This window comes from Eurosta solidaginis, chromosome 4, assembly GCF_040869045.1.
Source record: "Eurosta solidaginis isolate ZX-2024a chromosome 4, ASM4086904v1, whole genome shotgun sequence".
In the NCBI taxonomy this organism is placed as follows: domain Eukaryota; kingdom Metazoa; phylum Arthropoda; class Insecta; order Diptera; family Tephritidae; genus Eurosta; species Eurosta solidaginis.
This window is the reverse complement of record NC_090322.1, coordinates 117,207,459-117,227,315: the sequence shown is the minus strand read 5'-3', so window position 1 is coordinate 117,227,315 and position 19,857 is coordinate 117,207,459. Positions and strand designations below refer to the sequence as shown.

General features: G+C 36.2%; 1 protein-coding gene across 6 annotated transcripts in view; it reads right to left on the bottom strand.

Moving 5' to 3' along the window:
- Positions 1 to 19,857, bottom strand: part of fzr (fizzy-related) — a 280,840-nt gene that overhangs the window by 100,376 nt on the left and 160,607 nt on the right. For all 6 annotated transcript variants that reach the window (XM_067782604.1, XM_067782609.1, XM_067782605.1 and 3 more), the window contains exon 3: positions 1,222 to 1,474. In XM_067782604.1, the coding sequence (XP_067638705.1) occupies positions 1,222 to 1,474 (253 nt within the window). The remainder of the gene's footprint in view (positions 1 to 1,221; positions 1,475 to 19,857) is intronic.

Below are 19,857 nucleotides of genomic sequence, written 5' to 3'. Positions count from 1 at the left end.
ATAGAAAACAGTTATCGTCATAGAAGCTATGCCCTTACCAAATTTCACAAGAATTGGTAAATTTTTGTTCGACTTAAGGCATTAAAAGTATTCTAGACAAATTAAATGAAAAAGGGCGGAGCCACGCCCATTTTGAAATTTTCTTTAATTTTTGTATTTTGTTGCACCATATCATTACTGGAGTTGAATTTTGGCATAATTTACTTATATACTCTAAAGATATTAAATTTTTTGTTAAAATTTGACTTTTAAAATTTTTCGTCATCCGATTTTGCTCATTTTTATTTAGAACACATATAGTAATAGGAGTAACGTTCCTGCCAACTTTCCTCATGAGATCTTCAATGACTGCCAAATTACAGCTTGCAAAACTTTTAAATTACCTTCATTTAAAAGTGGGCGGTGTTACGCCCATGGTCCAAAATTTTACCAATTTTCTATTCTGCGTCATAAGGGCAACCCACCTACCAGCTTTCATCGCTTTATCCATCTTTGGTTATGAATTATCGCACTTTTTTGGTTTTTCGAAATTTTCGATATCGAAAAAGTGGGCGTGGTTGTAGTCCGATGTCGTTTATTTTAAATAGCGATCTAAGATGAGCGCCCAGGTACTAAATTTCATCAAGATACCTCAAAATTTACTCAAGCTATCGTGTTTACGGACGGACGAACGGACGGACATGGATAAATGAATTTCTTTTTTCGCCCAGATCATTTTGATATATAGAAGTCTATATCTATCTCGATTAGTTTATGCCGTTACGGGGTACCGTTATGCGAACAAAATTAATATACTCTGTGAGCTCTGCTCAGCTGAGTATAAAAACAGATGCTAATTTTTCGAGGTTGTTTTCAAACTGAATGCTCCAACTTTTTAATTTCTTTTCGTTTGCCACATTCATGTTTCTGGTTATTTATGTATGTTTCATACCGACATATGAATAGCTACTCATAATTATTAATTTCATATGTGGCGCAAGTAGCAAGTGAATAATTGCATTACTTTTAAAATATATTCAAAAAGTTTCGAATATGTTCACTTTAATTAGTGCAATATACTTAAGTAATTTACCAGATTTCTTTCTTCACGCCATGCTTTTGAATAATAAAAAATTCATTTTACACCAAAAATAACTCAATACAATAATATATGTTTAAATTTATGCGATGTCGTGCCGTTCGTTCCAGACGCTACTTATGTAGTACAGACATTGAACTTACCTGCTTTGTCGGCGATTGGTACTTGAAAAGGCTTCTTTTCGCAGCTGGCGTGTAGGTGTTCTCATTACGCTCATCACTAACTGCTTTAACATCTTCAATGGCTGTGCCTAGCAGCTCATTCTTTAATAAGCAGGAATATGCTAAGCTATCACGGGCGGATTCACCACAGTCACGTTGCTTTTTACTCGTTTGAGGGGAATTCTCATTAGATTTATTTATGGATGCAAAATTTGTTTGCCAATTGTTGTTTGCCCTGCGAAGAAAAATGATTTAAATTAAACTAAATTACATTTGGACACTTAATTATTAAAACTTTATTTGTACTTAATGCACACATAGAGTGGCGTGCGGCCATTTAAAGCAGAGCTGGGCACGTATAATATGCAACTCGCTTCATGCCGAACAGTGGGACTGATGAATATTCTAGGTTCACAAAAGTCTTAAGTTCGAGGTTTCAAAACCGGTCTTAATCGTACCCACAATTATTTTAAAGTGCCGTATGAAATTACCCGTCCAATCGCAGATCTTTTCCTACCCTGCAAACATAATTTTTTCTTAAAGTACAGCGTTTGATTCAAACAAGCAGGCTGGGTCTTCTTATAAATTAAAGTATACAGATAGGACCAAAGTTAATGAAACCCGCGAAAAAAAGGTAATTTTACTTATGTACGCGCGTGAGAAATTATACTACTTTGGCATCACTAAAAAGTATCGTAAATACTAATCTAAGAAAAGTGCTACCTATATACCAAATTTCAGACAATTCGAACAGTGAATAGAATTTGATCGAAAAAATCGGTCCACATCCCGCAAAGAAACTTCACAGGAACACTCTCTGAGTTCGCATAATAAATAAGATTTATTAAAATAGATCAGACCCTGGTCGACTTTCCGAAAAGAAAGGAAGTACCCCTATTCCAAATTTGAAGCAAATTGCATTATAAACTATTGTGGCAAATATTAGCATCACTAATGCTGTTAGTAAATAATCACAACACAAAAGTATTAAAGTAAGCCACACTTGTGTACATGAACACATCAATCATCATTTACACACATGCATGGAAGGCGACGAGAAGTACATGCACACACATAACCAGCAGCTCGAAGTGAAGGGATATCTCACACACACACATGTAGTCATCAGCCGAAGTTCTTACTCACACATACACACGCATATAGCTTAATTACCAAGCAGGAGATACAACAGTTCTAGAAGGTGAAACGTTTAGACCTTTGGAGAAATATGCGGACGAGGCAACAGAGAGTATAAAAGCAGCGCAAGCTGAGTAATAACTAATCAGTCTTGATTTAAACACGCTATTGGTTGTGAAGTATAATTGTGAAGTAGAACTCCCAAAGTAATCTAAATAAAGACCAGTTTGCAATACTGAATATTGGAGTGATTTATTCAACAGTTTAGGGATTCGAACGTTAGCAGAAGGTGCATAAATATCAGAAATCCCCAGAATTCGTTACACTATTTTATAAAGAATAGGTCGGCCCCTGGTCTACTTACCGGAATGAAAAGCTTCTCAAATATTATCTTTACCGAAGAGGTACTTTTGTACCGAATTTCAAGCGATAGAAGAAATATATAGACATCATATACATTATTTACAATTGCTGTTTTTATGTGCGGATCCCCTTTTCTCTCTCTCTTATTTGGAATCCAAATCTATAAATAAAGTTTTGGTTGTAAAGATGGAGATTCGGGCTATTAGCGAGCTTTGGGCAATTTTGGTCGTAGTGCTTTTGTTTAGCTATATTTTATTAAAATAATATGTTAAAAATAAACGATTGTGAGCACACATGAATGTACTATGACACTATTGTGACTACTTGCACTACACAACGCTATATGGCGCTGCAAGCTGTACGTTTTAATTGATTGAAAGCTGATTTATGTTGATATTTGACAAGGGACCTTTACAAACATGCATACATCCATACGTACGTTCATAAAACATTCGTACATACAACTTTCGTAATGTTCATGGTGACATCGTAGCCGCATATAAGCAAATAAGAACAGCTGATTTCTGTTGATTTTTGATTTGAAACTTTGAAAAGCGTTTAAGTTAAATATCTGCATACTTACATACGTGGTAAGTTGTTAAATTTGTATTATGTGTGAAACCGATTTATTTATTTGGGACGAAGTATCTATGGTTCCCAAAGATGTAATTACCATTGACAAACTTTTAAAAAACATCATGAACGTTAATTTGCCATTTGGGGGAAAAATATTTGTATTTGGAGGTGATTTTAGACAAGTTCTTCCCGTTGTTAGACATGCGACCAGAACTTCAGTTATTGAAAATTGTATAAAACGCTCACCGTTGTGGGCAAAAGTAAGAATTCGACGATTAATCCAAAATATGTGAGCAAATAATGACCATGAGTTTAAAAACTGGTTGCTCAAACTGGAAAATGGTGACTTAGAAATTCAATCAAATATATCCGAAGATACGATTAAAATACCTCGAATATGCTACTTTGATCATAATAACCTCACTGCTAAAGTCGTTGGAAGAAATGAAATAAATGACAGAAATATATCTAATTTTCATTCAACAGGTATTTCATGTCCAAAAAATTACGATTGCTCCACTTTTAATGAGTTTATTGTATCTAATTTATTGTCTGGCGAGAGTAGAGTGTATCTAAGTTGCGATACAGTTCAGAAAGATGAAACTTATAATGTTCAGTGTTATCCAACTTAATTCCCTAAATCCTTCTGGCTTGCCCTCCCATAAATTTCTTTTGAAGAAAAATGCAATCGTAATGCTTATTCGTAACCTTAATAACAAAACAGGACTTATAAATGGTGCAAGGTTTGTTAAGCCAGCCTTTATGCTGCAAGTACGCCGGCAACAGTCTTTTTTGAAAATGTATCGCAACCGGGTATACACCCGAGTTGCGCAACATTAGTGAAAGGGTATCTACATGTACCCACGGTGTGACTGTGTGTGTGGACGCAAACGAGGCCAGATGTATCTGTGTGCATGCAAATTCGTAAGAGAGTTGTAGGGAAGAAAGTTGTAGATGCCGTTTGGATACGAACTCAGGGTACGATTATTATTTAACTAGAATCCAAAATTCACAGCAGAAATAGTAGTTGAAGTGTGCGGTCGAGAACCTACGTCTCGCCTAAATTTAAACCAAACAACTAAGGACGGGACTGTCTTCGGCTGTGCCAAATAATCGGATGTATAAGACAAGAAATATATAGGGAACAGATGTACATACCTAAACGATTTTTAAGATAAATATAAAATAAACAAGTAAGGAAGGCAAAGTTCGGGTGTAACCGCACATTACATACTCAGCTGAGATCTTTGGAGACAAAATAAGGGAAAATCTCAATTTAGCAAAATGAACCTAGGGTAACCCTGGAATGTGTTTGTATGACATGGGTTTCAAATGGAAGGTATTAAAGAGTATTTTAAAAGGGAGTGGGCCATAGTTCTATAGGTGGACGCCTTTTCGAGATATCGCCATAAAGGTGGACCAGCGGTGACTCTAGAATGTGTTTGTACGATATGGGTATCAAATTAAAGGTGTTAATGAGTATTTTAAAAGGGAGTGGGCCTTAGTTCTATAGGTGGACGCCTTTTCGAGATATCGCCATAAAGGTGGACCAGCGGTGACTCTAGAATGTGTTTGTACGATATGGGTATCAAATGAAAGGCGTTAATGGGTATTTTAAAAGGGAGTGGGCCTTAGTTCAATAGATGGACGCCTTTTCGAGATATCGCCATAAAGGTGGACCAGGGGTGACTCTAGAATGTGTTTGTACGATATGGGTATCAAATTAAAGGTACTAATGAGGGTTTTAAAATGGAGTGGCTCTTATATGAAGGCGTTTTCGAGATATCGATGAAAATGTGGACAAGGTTGAGCCAGAACATCATCTGTCGAGGACCGCTAATTTATTTATATATGTAATACCACGAACAGTATTCCGGCCAAGATTCCAAGGGCTTTTGATTTCGCCCTGCAGAACTTTTTCATTTTCTTCTACTTAATATGGTAGGTGTCACACCCATTTTACAAAGTTTTTTCCAAAGTTATATTTTGCGTCAATAAACCAATCCAATTACCATGTTTCATCTCTTTTTTTCATATTTGGTATAGAATTAGGGAATTTTTTTCATTTTTCGTAATTTTCGATATCGGAAAAGTGGGCGTGGTCATAGTCGGATTTCGGTCATTTTTTATACCAAGATAAAGTGAGTTCCGATAAGTACGTGAACTAAGTTTAGTAAAGATATATCGATTTTTGCTCAAGTTATCGAGTTAACGGCCGAGCGGAAGGACAGAAGGTCGACTGTGTATAAAAACTGGGCGTGGCTTTAACCGATTTCGCCCATTTTCACAGAAAACAGTTATCGTCATAGAATCTATGCCGCTACCAAATTTCACAAGGATTGGTAAATTTTTGTTCGACTTATGGCATTAAAAGTATTCTAGACGAATTAAATGAAAAAGGGCGGAGCCACTGCCATTTTGAAATTTTCTTTTATTTTTGTATTTTGTTGCACCATATCATTACTGGAGTTGATTGCTGACATAATTTACTTATATACTGTAAAGATATTAAATTTTTTGTTAAAATTTAACTTAAAAGATTTTTTTTAAAGTGGGCGTGTTCTTCATTCGATTTTGCTAATTTTTATTTAGCGCATATATAGTAGTAGTAGTAACGTACCTGCCAAATTTCATCATCATATCTTCAACGACTGCCAAATTACAGCCTGCAAAACTTTTAAATTACCTTCTTTTAAAAGTGCGCGGTGCCACGCCCATTGTCCAAAATTTTACTAATTTTCTATTTTTCGTCATAAGGTCAACGCACCTACCAAGTTTCATCGCTTTATCCGTCTTTGGTAATGAATTATCGCACTTTTTCGGAGCATCATCTTTCATTCGCATAACATGGCCTAGCCAGCGCAGCCGCTGCGTTTTAATTCGCTGGACTATGTTGATGTCTGCGTATAGCTCGTACAGCTCATCATTAAATCTTCTTCGGTACTCGCCATCGCTAACGCGTAGAGGTCTATAAATCTTTCGAAGAACTTTTCTCTCGAACACTCCCAAAGCCGCTTCATCTGCTGTTGTCATGGTCCATGATTCTGCCCCATATAGCAGGACGGGTACGATAAGTGACTTGTAGAGTATGATTTTCGTTCGCCGAGAGAGGACTTTACTTTTCAATTGCCTACCTAGTCCAAAGTAGCATTTATTGGTAAGATTGATTCTTCGCTGGATTTCAGTGCTGATGTTGTTGCTAGTGTTGATGCTGGTTCCCAAATAAACGAAGTCTTTTACTATTTCGAAATTATGGCTGCCAACAGTAGCGTGGTTGCCAAGGCGCATATGCGCTGACTCTTTGCCATAGGTGACTAGGGTCTCGATATATAGGCCAATGTGTGGACCAGGGTACCCCAAGAATGTGTTTATAGAATATGGATATCAAATGAAATCTGTTGATGAGTTCTTTAGCAGAGTGTAATTTTCATACATCTGGGTGACTAGGGCCTCAAGATATTGCCCAAAACGTGGATCAGTATAACCTTAGGATGTGTTTTTACATTATGGGTATCAATATTCACATATGATAATAATAATCTCACAAATGGGTTTTTTTTTTTTAATCCAGGCGCAGAAACGAATAAAAAAGTTAGCGCTATGAATTATTATTCATATCGATTAATGATTCGTGTAAATGAAGAATCTCACATTCTGAAGTACTGAAGATTGTTCCACCAATTTGTCGTGGATATGTACGCAAAACTTGAGACCGAGCGCTTAAACTATATCAAACTCAACCAGACTAAGTTACGGTCCGAGGAATACATTCACTTACGGGATGCAGTGAATAACGATGGAAATGTGAATGACATCGGTAGAATGATCATATTACCAGCAACATATACTGGTAGCCCGCGACACATGGATGAATATGCACTGGATGCCATGGCGTATGTTCGCGCTTATGGACGGCCGGATCTGTTTATTACTTTTACATGCAATCCGCAATGGAGTGAAATCAAAGACCATTTGTTTCCTGGCTAATCCCCAATTGAACGACACGACATAACTGCACGTATTTTCAAAACTAAAACTAACATCACTTATGGACTTTATTGTCGAACATAGAGTGTTTGGAGAGGTGCGTTGTTATATGTATCCCGTTGAATGGCAAAAGCGGGGACATTTTGATTTGATTGGTTGATAAAACTACACCGAATCAAATTGATAGTGCGATATCAGCTGAAATACCAGATCAAACGATTGGTCCAGATTTGTTCCAAGTCGTCACAAAAAATATGATACATGGACCTTGCGGTGCATTGAATGTGAACTCTCCGTGCATGATTGATGGAAAATGTTCGAAGCGATACTTACGAGCATTAATTTTGGATACGGTGACAGGTGACGATGGATATCCGGCATATCGTCGTCGATCCACTGATGACAATGGTAAATCAACGATAATTAAGATGGGAAATCAAAATGTTGAAGTTGACAATCGTTGGATTGTTCCATATTGTCCATTGTTGTCCAAAACATTCAGAGCGCATATTAACGTGAATACTGTAATTCCGTTAAATCAATTAAATACATTTGCAAATATGTAAATAAAGGAAGCGGTGCAGTCCAAAATGACAACGACGAGATTAAAAAATATCAAATGGGGCGTTATATAAATAAATACACGAAAGACATCGAAGAGTCGTTCATTTAGAGGTTCACCTTGAAAATGGCAAACGCGTTAAATCCAGGAAAACATTTCAAAGGCGAAAACATGGAAAACCAGTTCAAGGTCATCCTAATGTGTTCTCAACAGATGCATTAGGACATTTCCATTTGCAGTTCATCCAAATAATGCTGAGTGTTTTTACTTACGATTGTTGTTAATTAATGTTCGTAGCCCAACATCATTCCAAGCTTTAAGAACAATTAATGGCGAATTGCGCGCTATATATCGTGAAGCATGTCAACAATTAAATTTGTTGGAGGATGATAAGCATTGGGAAGATACGCTTGCCGTTTCAGCTGTAATAGCCAGTCCACATCAAATACGAACATTATTTTCGATAATAATTGCAATGTGGGGAGCACATCTAATCCATTGGAATTATTGAATAATTTCAAAGTTTATCTGGCAGATGATATTTTAAACCAAATGCGTGGAAGTACTTCAAATTATGAGTTGGAATTCACATTGGAAATTTACAATGAAGCAATCATAATGATTGACGACATTTGTTTGTCGATGTCAAACAAATCGTTAGTAAAATTGGGCATGCCAGAAGCAAATCGCCCAATGCATGATATGTTCAATCGAGAACTGGAGCGTGAATACCATTAGATTGTAACGAAATTGAATGACCAACAGCAACATGTTTATGATACAATCATGAATAATGTTGGCCGTGGAACTAGTGGATTGTTTTTCTTGGATGGTCCTGGGCGAACAGGCAAGCCCTTTTTGATTTCATTGATATTAGCAACAATTCGATCAGATAATAACGTCGCATTGGCACTCGCTTCTTCCGGAATTGCAGCTACATTACTGGAAAGCGGTCGCACAGCACAGTCTGCATTAAAGTTGCCTTTGAATATGTAGGTAAATGAAACACCAACATGTAATATTTCGAAAACATCTGGAATGGCAAAAGTTCTTAAAGTATGTAAGCTCATCGTATGGAACGAATGTACTATGGCACACAAGAAATCATTGGAAGCACTTTATAGAACTTTGAAAGATCTACGAGGAAGCCAAACAGTCTTTGGAGGTGCCATGATTTTATTGCCTGGAGATTTCAGGCAAACATTACCTGTGATCCCAAAATCAACGACTGCAGATGAAATCAATGCATGTTTAAAATCACCGTATTTATGGAGACATGTAAACAAGCTTACACTTACTACAAACGTACGTATTCAAATACAAAACTATTCGTCAGCAGCTGAAGTTTCACAGCAATTACTGAAAATCGGAAATGGTCAAATGTCTCTCGATCCAACAGGAATGATTACATTGCCTAACAATTTCTGCACTTTTTTCACAGTCTAAAGAGGCATTGATACAGAGTGTATTTCCAAACATAGTTCAACATTAAAAAAACTATGATTGGCTCAGCGAATGAGTAATTTGAGCTGGGAAAAATAAGGACGTCAATGATATAAATGCATCTATTCTGGATCAAATACCTGGTGACATAGTTGCATATATGGAAGTCAATGGACACTATTACTGATCAAGATGATGTCGTAAACGATCAGCCACTTTCGTTTTTTTCAAAAGGACGCAAAACTACAACAGCGGACTTAGTTCATAGTGTCAATCACATGCCATGCAAATATATCAATATCTTTTTTCAAAATGTTTCTGGCCTTAGAAGCAAGACCGAAAATGTGCGCCTATTTAGTTCTTTACTGGAGTATGATGTATTTGTCATCATTGAGACTTGGCTGAATAGTAATTTCTTAGATGCTGAATTTTTTGATCCTAAGCTTTATCATGTTTTCCGTAAGGATAGAGATGCAACAAAGACTGGCCTAAATAGAGGAGGTGGTGTGCTGATTGCCGCCCGGGTCGGTCTCCAGGCCTCGCTTATTTCTTTAACTTTTAGTGACACGCTTCTTGATCAACTTTGTGTGCGGATTCATGGCTCTCTGGGTCAACTGTTCATTTGTGCTTCATACATTCCGCCGTCCAGCCCAGAAAGTATTTATAAGGCTCATGTAAATAATATCTTAAATCTTAAGCGAAGTTCAGGAGAAACGCAGCTATGTGTTCTGGGGGATTTTAATTTAAGTAATGTTAGCTGGATCTCTCTTGAAAACAATCTCTATTTAACTCCTACTAATATTAACAGCTCTTATGAATCGTATCTTATTGATAATTGTGGAGGGGTTGGTTTATCTCAAATTAACAGTTTCCATAATTCTTTACATCGCACTCTTGATTTAATTTTTGTAACTAATAATATTAGTTTTGTTATCTCGGAACCTGCGTCTTCAATTTCGCCACCAAACTTGCATCACCTGCCCTTAAAGCTTGAAATTCAGTTCTTTGAGTATTTCTGTATTCCTACATCAAATATGAAAAAATCGTTCAATTTTCGAAGATGTGATTTTAATCGTTTAAATTCTGCTTTACGTGGAGTTGATTGGGATGCTATGCTTGGCGAAAGTGAAGTTGGAAAATCTTTCAATGTATTTAAAAATGAAATTCATAAGATTTGCGAATAAATCGTGCCGATATATAAAAATAAAATTTACAAATCTCCCTGGCACAATAGTGCGCTCAAACATCTAAAAAATTTGAGAAACAAGTTCTTTAAAAAATATAAGTTTACTAATCAGCGTCGATTTTATGATTTGTTTATTGTTTATAAGAAAAAATTTAACAATCTTAATAAGTCTTTATATGCTAAGTACGTCAGAAATTTTGAGGTAAACATCAAGAGCAATCCGAAGAACTTTTGGAATTACATTAACTCCATGAAGAGCGTATCTAGCATACCGAAATCAGTAACCTACAATAATATTACTGCCAACTCTGTTACTGATGCTGCTAATCTCTTTGCTGACTTCTTCTCGGCGAATTTTATCACAGATAATGATTTAACTGTGGAAGATACAGATAACATACACAAGTTAATTAAGTCTCCCTCTGCTAATAATTTTGGGTCACTTACTCTCACTGAGGCAGACATAATTGAGGGGATTATAAAACTTAAAAATTCCTCCAGAACTGATGTTGATAATCTTTCAGTTATTCTATTGAAAAATTGTCCTTCTCTAGTACGACCCTTAATGATTATATTCAATAAATCATTGGAATCGGGTATTTTTATTGATGACTGGAAACAAGCATCCGTCACTCCCATTTTTAAGTCTGGCAACAAAAGTAACTGTTCTAATTACAGGCCTATTTCCAAATTGTCTACAACTTCGAAGCTATTTGAATGTGTTGTCAATGACAAGCTTTACTTTAGCATTAAACACCTGATTTGCGCCAATCAACATGGTTTTGTCCCGGCCAGATCCACATTAACGAACCTCGCTGTCTTTTCTGAGGATTGCTACGCGGCATTTAGGCGGGGTTTTCAGGTTGATACAATATACCTTGACTTCTCCAAAGCATTCGATAAAATTTCTCATAAAATTTTAATTGCGAAATTAGCTTGTTATGGGTTCCACTCTACGTTCCTACAGTGGATTAAATCTTACCTGCACAACAGAAGTAATGTTGTAAATATTGACGGTGTTTATTCGAAACCATTTTGGGCCACCTCTGGAGTGCCCCAGGGCAGTATTCTGGGCCCTTTACTATTTATCTTGTTCATTAATGACATTAGCTCTTGCTTCTCATCTACCAAATTTCTGCTTTATGCTGATGATCTCAAGATCTATTCTGAGATCAGTTGTTATAATGATGTCGTTGTTCTTCAATCTGAGATTAATAAGCTTTATATCTGGTGTGTTAAGAACCGTCTTTTCCTTAATATAAGTAAGTGCCACACTGTGACGTATGGTAAAATGCTGAGGCCACTTCATACCTCCTATCATATTGCAGAAACCTTTCTTCGAACGAATCTTGAAGTTAAAGACTTGGGGGTATACTTCGACTCAAAGTTTAATTTTAACACTCACGTCAGCTTCACAATTTCTAAGGCGCTTTCAATGCTTGCTTTTGTCAGACGCCATTCCGCAAACTTCTCTGACCCCTACACACTCAAAGTTTTATATACGTCCTTTGTGCGGTCCAAACTTGAGTATGCGGCTTTCATTTGGCGGCCCTACCACACAGTTCACATCAGCCGCCTGGAGCGGGTTCAAAAAATCTTTATGCGCTTCGCGCTTATTTCATTACGTTTCTCTGAACCGATCCCGTCTTATGAGTCTCGATGCCAACTAATATCCTTATTATCCCTTAACAATCGCAGAATTCTTTTGGCCTCGTTGTTCATTTTCGATCTTTTCACGGGCAAAATTGACTGCGCGCTGCTTCTTGAAAGACTATGCTTAAATACTCCCTGTAGAAACCTCCGCCACTTTGAAATCTTTTTCATAGGGCTGAGTAGAACTGTTTATAACTCAAAAGCGCCTATTAACAGAGCCCTATCAGAAATTAATTGCTTCTCTAGTGTTTTGGATATTGATTTCTCCGACTCAAAATACGCTTTTCAACTTAAACTAAAAAATTACTTAATCTGTAATAATATAAATTCTTCTTGTTAATGTTCTCCATTGCTTAATATAAGCTGGTCTCTGTAATTTAGTCATAAGTGTCTGTACTAAACATTTGTTACTAGACTAAATAAATAAATAAATAAATAAATAAATAAATTATCCAACTGAATTCTTAAACTCACTCGATTTGCCAGGCCTACCACCTCATAATTTACGATTAAAAATTGGAGCACCGATTATTATGCTGCGCAACATTAATGCACCACGACTTTGCAACGGTACCAGACTCACTGCGAAGAAGCTAATGGGTAATGTTATCGAAGAAACAATTTTGAAAGGGAAGTACAAAGGAGAAGACGTTTGATACCCAGAATTCCACTGATTCCGAAGGATTTACCATTTCATTTCAAACGTTTGCAGTTCCCTATTCGCCTTGCTTTCGCTATGACAATTAATAAGGCGTAAGGACAGTCTCTACAAATGTGCGGTATTAATTTAGAATACACAATTTTTTATCATGGACAATTGCATGTAGCTTGCTCACGAGTAGGCAAACCATCGCCATTATTCATTTACGCGAAAGATGGAAAAACCAAACACGTTTTCTAACAAAAAGTGTTACAATAAAGTTCGAATGAAATTGTATCAAAGAATTTGCTTTGTTTCGTATTAATTTTATTTTCTTTCAGCATATCATTGAATTTATCGCCTAACGAAGCGGGCGAGGCTACGCTAGTATTAAAATATATATCACCGAGTTTTACGTTTATACTTTCTAAATTAAGGGAGAAATGGCCAAAAATCATTCTATCTGAACGATCGGTTGTATGGGATATAACTATATATAAATCCGATCAAAGTAATTTTTTCAGGATATCTTCTATGATATATTAGAATATATATCACCCAGTTTCACGTTTATACTTTCTGAATTGCGGCAGGAATGACCAAAATCGTCTTATCTGAACGATCGGTTGTATGGGAGATATATGGTATAGTGGTCCAATCCTACCGGATCCGACAAATGTCTAATATAATACAAAAATACATCCTTGTGCCAAATTTCATTGAGATATCTCAAAATTTGAGGGACTAGTTTGCGTTCAAACAGACAGACGACCGGACGGACAGACGGGCATGGCTATATCAACACAGTTCGTCGTCCTGATCAATTCGGTATACTTAATGGTGAGTCTATCTTCTATATTTCTCATGTTCATGAAAGGTATAAAGGTATAAAAAGTGGGCGCCATTTTTGAAACAAAAAAAATTAATAAAAGTTTTTTGTTAACCGTTGTGGGCAGTTTATGAACCGCAACGCCCAGGAAACTGGAAGGAAGCCGCTGTGAGTCCTGCTACAAGTAAGTGCATATATATATTGTGACGAATATTAGTGACACTAATCTGATACTAAGTAAATAAAGTAATAATACAGTAAATAAATGCACAACAACGATAAAGCAAGCTGCTACGCTTGTATGTACGTAAACAAATTAATCATTGTCTGTAAACATAAGTGCGGGGCAACAGAGAGAGATACTCACAAGCGCATGCCATCATCAGCCGCTCATACATACACACGCATATGGATACAAATTTCAAATATACGTGTATATAGCTAGTAAACAAGCATCAGGTTCACGAAATTACTAGACCTTAGGAGAAATGGGTGAACGAGGAAACAGGCTGAGGCATCAAAAAACAGTTGGATTTAAGACGCTATATAGCGAGCAATAGCAGTATTATTTTGAAAATCAGTGTGATTTAAGCAAGCTATTAGTTGCGAAATATAAGTGTTATTTCCAAGTAGTCTAAAGCTGGAGTCATTGGTGCCGTATGTCGTATCGCTGTATCCGTATCCCTAACGTAATCAGCTGTTTATCGTTACGACGGTAAACCAAAACCCAATTGGTTGGCTATGATACGGTTACGACCTTAGCGGCACCAATAATCGATTGCATTGATTGTCATAAGATTGGTCGAATCAGCTGTTATAAAGTTACCGATACGGTTACCGATAAAGCACCAATGTCTCCAGCTTAATAAAGGCCATTTTGCATTATTAAATATTGGAGTTATTTATTCAACAGTTTAGTGATTCGAACTTAGCAGAAGTTTGCAAATAAGAGGATTTGCAGTAAATTCGTCATATATACTTGTGATGAAGTGAAATTAGTGAAAAAAGGTGAAGCCCATAAAACTTATTTAAAGCTTAAAGTAAATAAAAATTAAAATAAATAAAAACTAGATCAAATTAAAATTAAATTAAATTAAATTTAATAAAACTTAAAACTAATTTACATGAAAATTAAATTAAATAAAACTTAAATTAGGTAAAAATTAAATTAAATAAAAATTATATTAAATTAAATGAAATAAAATAAAAATTAGATTGAATAAAAATTAAATTAAACCAAAATTAAATTAAATAGAAGCAAAATGAAATGAAAACCAGATTAAATTAAAGAAAATAAAACAAACGCCAAGTAAAATGAAGACAAAATTAAATAAAAATGAGAGGAGAAAACCAAAGATAAAATTAAATAGAATAAATGTCAAATTGGACGAAAAGTAAATTAAATAAACATTAATTTAAAAGAAAATTAAACTAAATAAGAAGTCAATTATAGTGAAAATAAAGCCAATAAAATACAAATCAAGTTAAACAAGAGGAAAAATTTGCTAAAATAAATTGCAGATTTATATGTATACTAGAAGACCCGGCAGACGTTGTTCTGCCCTAACTTTGGCCTATCTGCATACATTTTAATAAGCTTTTTACGTCTGCCAAACCTATGTTGTAACCACCGAGTGAGGTTTACGCAACTTGTGCGAAAGTTTGAACAAAATCGACCGACGCATCTCTTCAAACACCGGCGACCAACTAACACACATTTTAGCCTTTCTTTTTATATATATAGATTTTTATTTTTAACACTTCACTATAATATTAAAACGAAATGTAGATTTTCGTTGCTTTTGAAATTCGGCTTAAAAATTGCACATGGAACAACTAAAGACTCTCCTGAATTAAAAAAAATTCATAGTACCTCTAAATCGCGGGCCCCCTCAGAAACCCCGGGCCCGGGGCTTTTTAGTATTACGTATAAACGAATGAAAAAATTTGCAATAAAATAATATTGCGACTATAAACTGAGATATAACCTATCCTATATTTCAGGATAGATCGAACTACACACGGGGTGCAAAACAAATTCAAAATCTGTTCAGTAGTTTAGGAGTCCATCGGCAACAAACATAGTGACACGTGATTTTTATATATTAAGATACATACTTACATACCGGTATGCAAATCCATTGGCCAATATATACACACTCAACAGAAAAAGTTAGTAATCGTGGCCAAGAAAGCATACCAGTATATATGTGTGTACCTAATTGCGAACACCAGATACATGAATATTTCCCAAAAATTACCAAGGGTATCTTTTTATACTCAGCTGAGCAGAGCTCACAGAGTATATCAATTTTGTTTGCATAACGGTAATTCGTAACGGCATAAACTAATAGAGATAGATATAGACTTCTATATATCAAAGTGATCTGGGCGAAAAAAGAAATTCATTTAGCCATGTCCGTCTGTCCGTCCGTACGTAAACACGATAACTTGAGTAAATTTTGAGGTATATTGATGGAATTTGGTACGTAGGTTCCTGGGCACTCATCTCAGGTCGCTATTTAAAATGAAGGAAATCGGACCATAACCTCGCCACTTTTTCGATATCGAAAATTTCGAAAAAGTGGCATAATTCATTACCAAAGACGGCTAAAACCATGAAACTTGGTAGGTGGGTTGACCTCATGACGCAGAATAGAAAATTAGTAAAATTTTGGACAATGGGCGTGGCACCGCCCATTGAAGGTAATTTCAAAGTTTTGCAAGCTGTAATTTGGCAGTCGTTGAAGATTTCATGATGAAATTTGGCAGGAACATTAGTCCTATTACTATATGTGTGCTAAACAAAAACAAGTAAGGAAGGCTAAGTTCAGATGAAGCCGAACATTACATACTCAGCTGAGAGCTTTGGAGACAAAATAAAGGAAAATCCCCATTTAGCACAATGAACCTAGGGTAACCCTGGAATGTGTTTGTATGACATGGGCTTCAAATGGAAGGTATTAAAGAGTATTTTAAAAGGGAGTGGGCCATAGTTCTATAGGTGGACGCCATTTCGGGATATCGCCATAAAGGTGGACCAGGGGTGACTCTAGAAGGTGTTTGTTCGATATGGGTATCAAATGAAAGGTGTTAATGAGTATTTTAAAAGGGAGTGGGCCTTAGTTCTATTGGTGGACGCCTTTTCGAGATATCGCCATAAAGGTGGACCAGGGGGGCCTCTAGAATGTGTTTGTACGATATCGGTATCAAATGAAAGGTGTTAATGAGTATTTTAAAAGGGAGTGGGCCTTAGTTCTATTGGTGGACGCCTTTTCGAGATATCGCCATAAAGGTGGACTAGGGGTGACTCTAGAATGTGTTTGTACGATATGGGTATCAAATTTAAGCTATTAATGAGGGTTTTAAAAGAGAATGGCCCTTAGTTGTATATGTGAAGGCGTTTTCGAGATATCGCCCAAAATGTGGACCAGGGTGACCCAGAACATCATCTGTTGGGTACCGCTAATTTATTTATATATGTGATACCACGAACAGTATTCCTGCCAAGATTCCAAGGGCTTTTGATTTCGCCCTGCAGAACTTTTTCATTTTCTTCTACTTAATATGGTAGGTTTCACACCCATTTTACAAAGATTTTTCTAAAGTTATATTTTGCGGCAATAAACCAATCCATTTACCATGTTTCATCTCTTTTTCCATATTTGGTATATAATTATGTCATTTTTTTTCATTTTTCGTAATTTTCGATATCGAAAAAGTAGGCGTGGGCACAATCGGATTTCGGCCATTTTTTATACCAAGATAAACTGAGCTCAGGTAAGTACGTGAACTAAGCTTAGTAAAGATATATCGATTTTTGCTCAAGTTATCGTGTTAACGGCAGAGCGGAAGGACCGACGGTCGACTGTGTATAAAAACTGGGCGAGGCTTCAACCGATTTCGCCCATTTTCACAGACACCAGTTGTCGTCATAGAAGATATGCCCTTACCAAATTTCAAAAGGATAGGTAAATTTTTGTTCGACTTATGGCATTAAAAGTATTCTAGACGAATTAAGTGGGCGTTGTCGTTCTCCGACTTTGCTAATTTTTATTAAGCATACATTTAGTAATAGGAGTAACGTGCCTGCCAAATTTCATCATGATATCTTCAACGACTGCCAAATTACAGCTTGCAAAACTTTTAAATTACATTATTTTAAAACTGGGCGGTGCCACGCCCATTTTCTATTCTGCATCATAAGTTCAGCTCACCTACCAAGTTTCATCGCTTTGTCCGTCTTTGGTAATGAATTAGCGCACTTATTGTGTTTTTGGAAATTTTCGATATCGAAAAAGTGGGCGTGGTTGTAGTCCGATGTCGTTTATTTTAAATAGCGATCTAAGATGAGCGCCCAGGTACTAAATTCCATCAAGCTACCTCAAAATTTACTCAAGCTATCGTGTTTACGGACGGACGGACGGACATGGCTAAATGAATTTCTTTTTTCGCCCAGATCATTTTGATATATAGAAGTCTATATCTATCTCGATTATTTTATGCCGTTACGGATTACCGTTATGCAAACAAAGTTAATATGCTCTGGGAGCTATGCTCAGCTGAGTATAATTAGCAAAAAAGGAATACGAACATGCCCACTTAAAAAAAAAAAAATTCAAGTCAAATTTTAACAAAAAATTGAATATCTTTACAGTATATAAGTAAATTATGTCAACATTCAAATCAAGTAATGATATAGTGCAACAAAATACAAAAATAAAAGAAATTTTCAAAATGGGCGTGGCCCCGCCCTTTTTCATTTAATTTGTCTAGAATACTTTTAATGCCATAAGTCGAACAAAAATTTACCAATCCTTGTGAAATTTGGTAGGGGCCTACATTCTATAAAAATAACTGTTATCTGTGAAAATGGGCGAAATCGATTGAAGCCACGCCCAGTTTTTATTCACAGTCGACCGTCTGTCCTTGCGCTCGGCCCTTAATACGATAACTTGAGCAAAAATCGATATATCTTTACTAAACTTAGTTCACGTACTTATCTGAACTCACTTTATCTTGGTATAAAAAATGCCGGAAATCCGAATATGACCACGCCCACTTTTTCGATATCGAAAATTACGAAAAATGAAGAAAATGCCATAATTATGTACCAAATATGAAAAAAGAGATGAAACATTGTAATTCGATTGGTTTATTGACGCAAAATATGACTTTAGAAAAAACTTTGTAAAATGCGTGTGACACCTGCCATATTAAGTAGAATAAAATGAAAAAGTTCTGCAGGGCGAAATCAAAAGCCCTTGGAATCTTGGCAGGAATACTGTTCGTGGTATCACATATATAAATAAATTAGCGATACCCGACAGATGATGTTCTGGGTCACCCTGGTCCACATTTTGGTCGATATCTCGAAAACGCCTTGATATATACAACCAAGGGCCACTCCCTTTTAAAACCCTCATTAGCACCTTTAATTTGTTACCCATATCGTACAAACAAATTATAGAGTCACCCCTGGTTCACCTTTATGGCGATATCCCTTAATGGCGTCCACCTATAGAACTATTGCTCACTCCCTTTTAAAACACTTTTTAATACCTTCCATTTGATACCAATGTCATACAAACACATTCCAGGGCTACCCTAGGTTCATTTTCCCACATGGTGATTTTCCCTTATTTTGTCTCCAAAGCTCTCAGCTGAGTATGTAATGTTCGGTTACACCCGAACTTAGCCTTCCTTACTTGCTTTATTTATGATTTCTTGGTTTGCTTACGTTTTTTCTGGTTCAGCACATGGTCGTCGACGTGCACACATTTTGGTTTCCGAATTTGCTTTTTTGTGTCACTTTCTTCGCGTTTTTATACTCAGTTGAGCATAGCCCACAGAGTATATTAACTTTGATTGGATAACGGTTAGTTGTGCATACATATATAAACGAATCGAGATAGATATAGACTTCCATATATCAAAATCATCAGTATCGAAAAAAAATTTGATTGAGCCATGTCTGTCCGTCCGTCCGCCCGTCTGTCCATTAACACGATAACTTGAGTAAATTTTGAGGTATTTTGATGAAATTTGGTATGTAGGTTCCTGGGCACTCCTCTCAGATCGCAATTAAAAATGAACGATATGGGACTATAACCACGCCCACTTTTTCGATATCGAAAATTTCGAAAAACCGAAAAAGTGCGATAATTCATTACCAAAGACGGATAAAGCGATGAAACTTGGTAGATGAGTTGAACGTATGACGCAGAATTGAAAATTAGTAA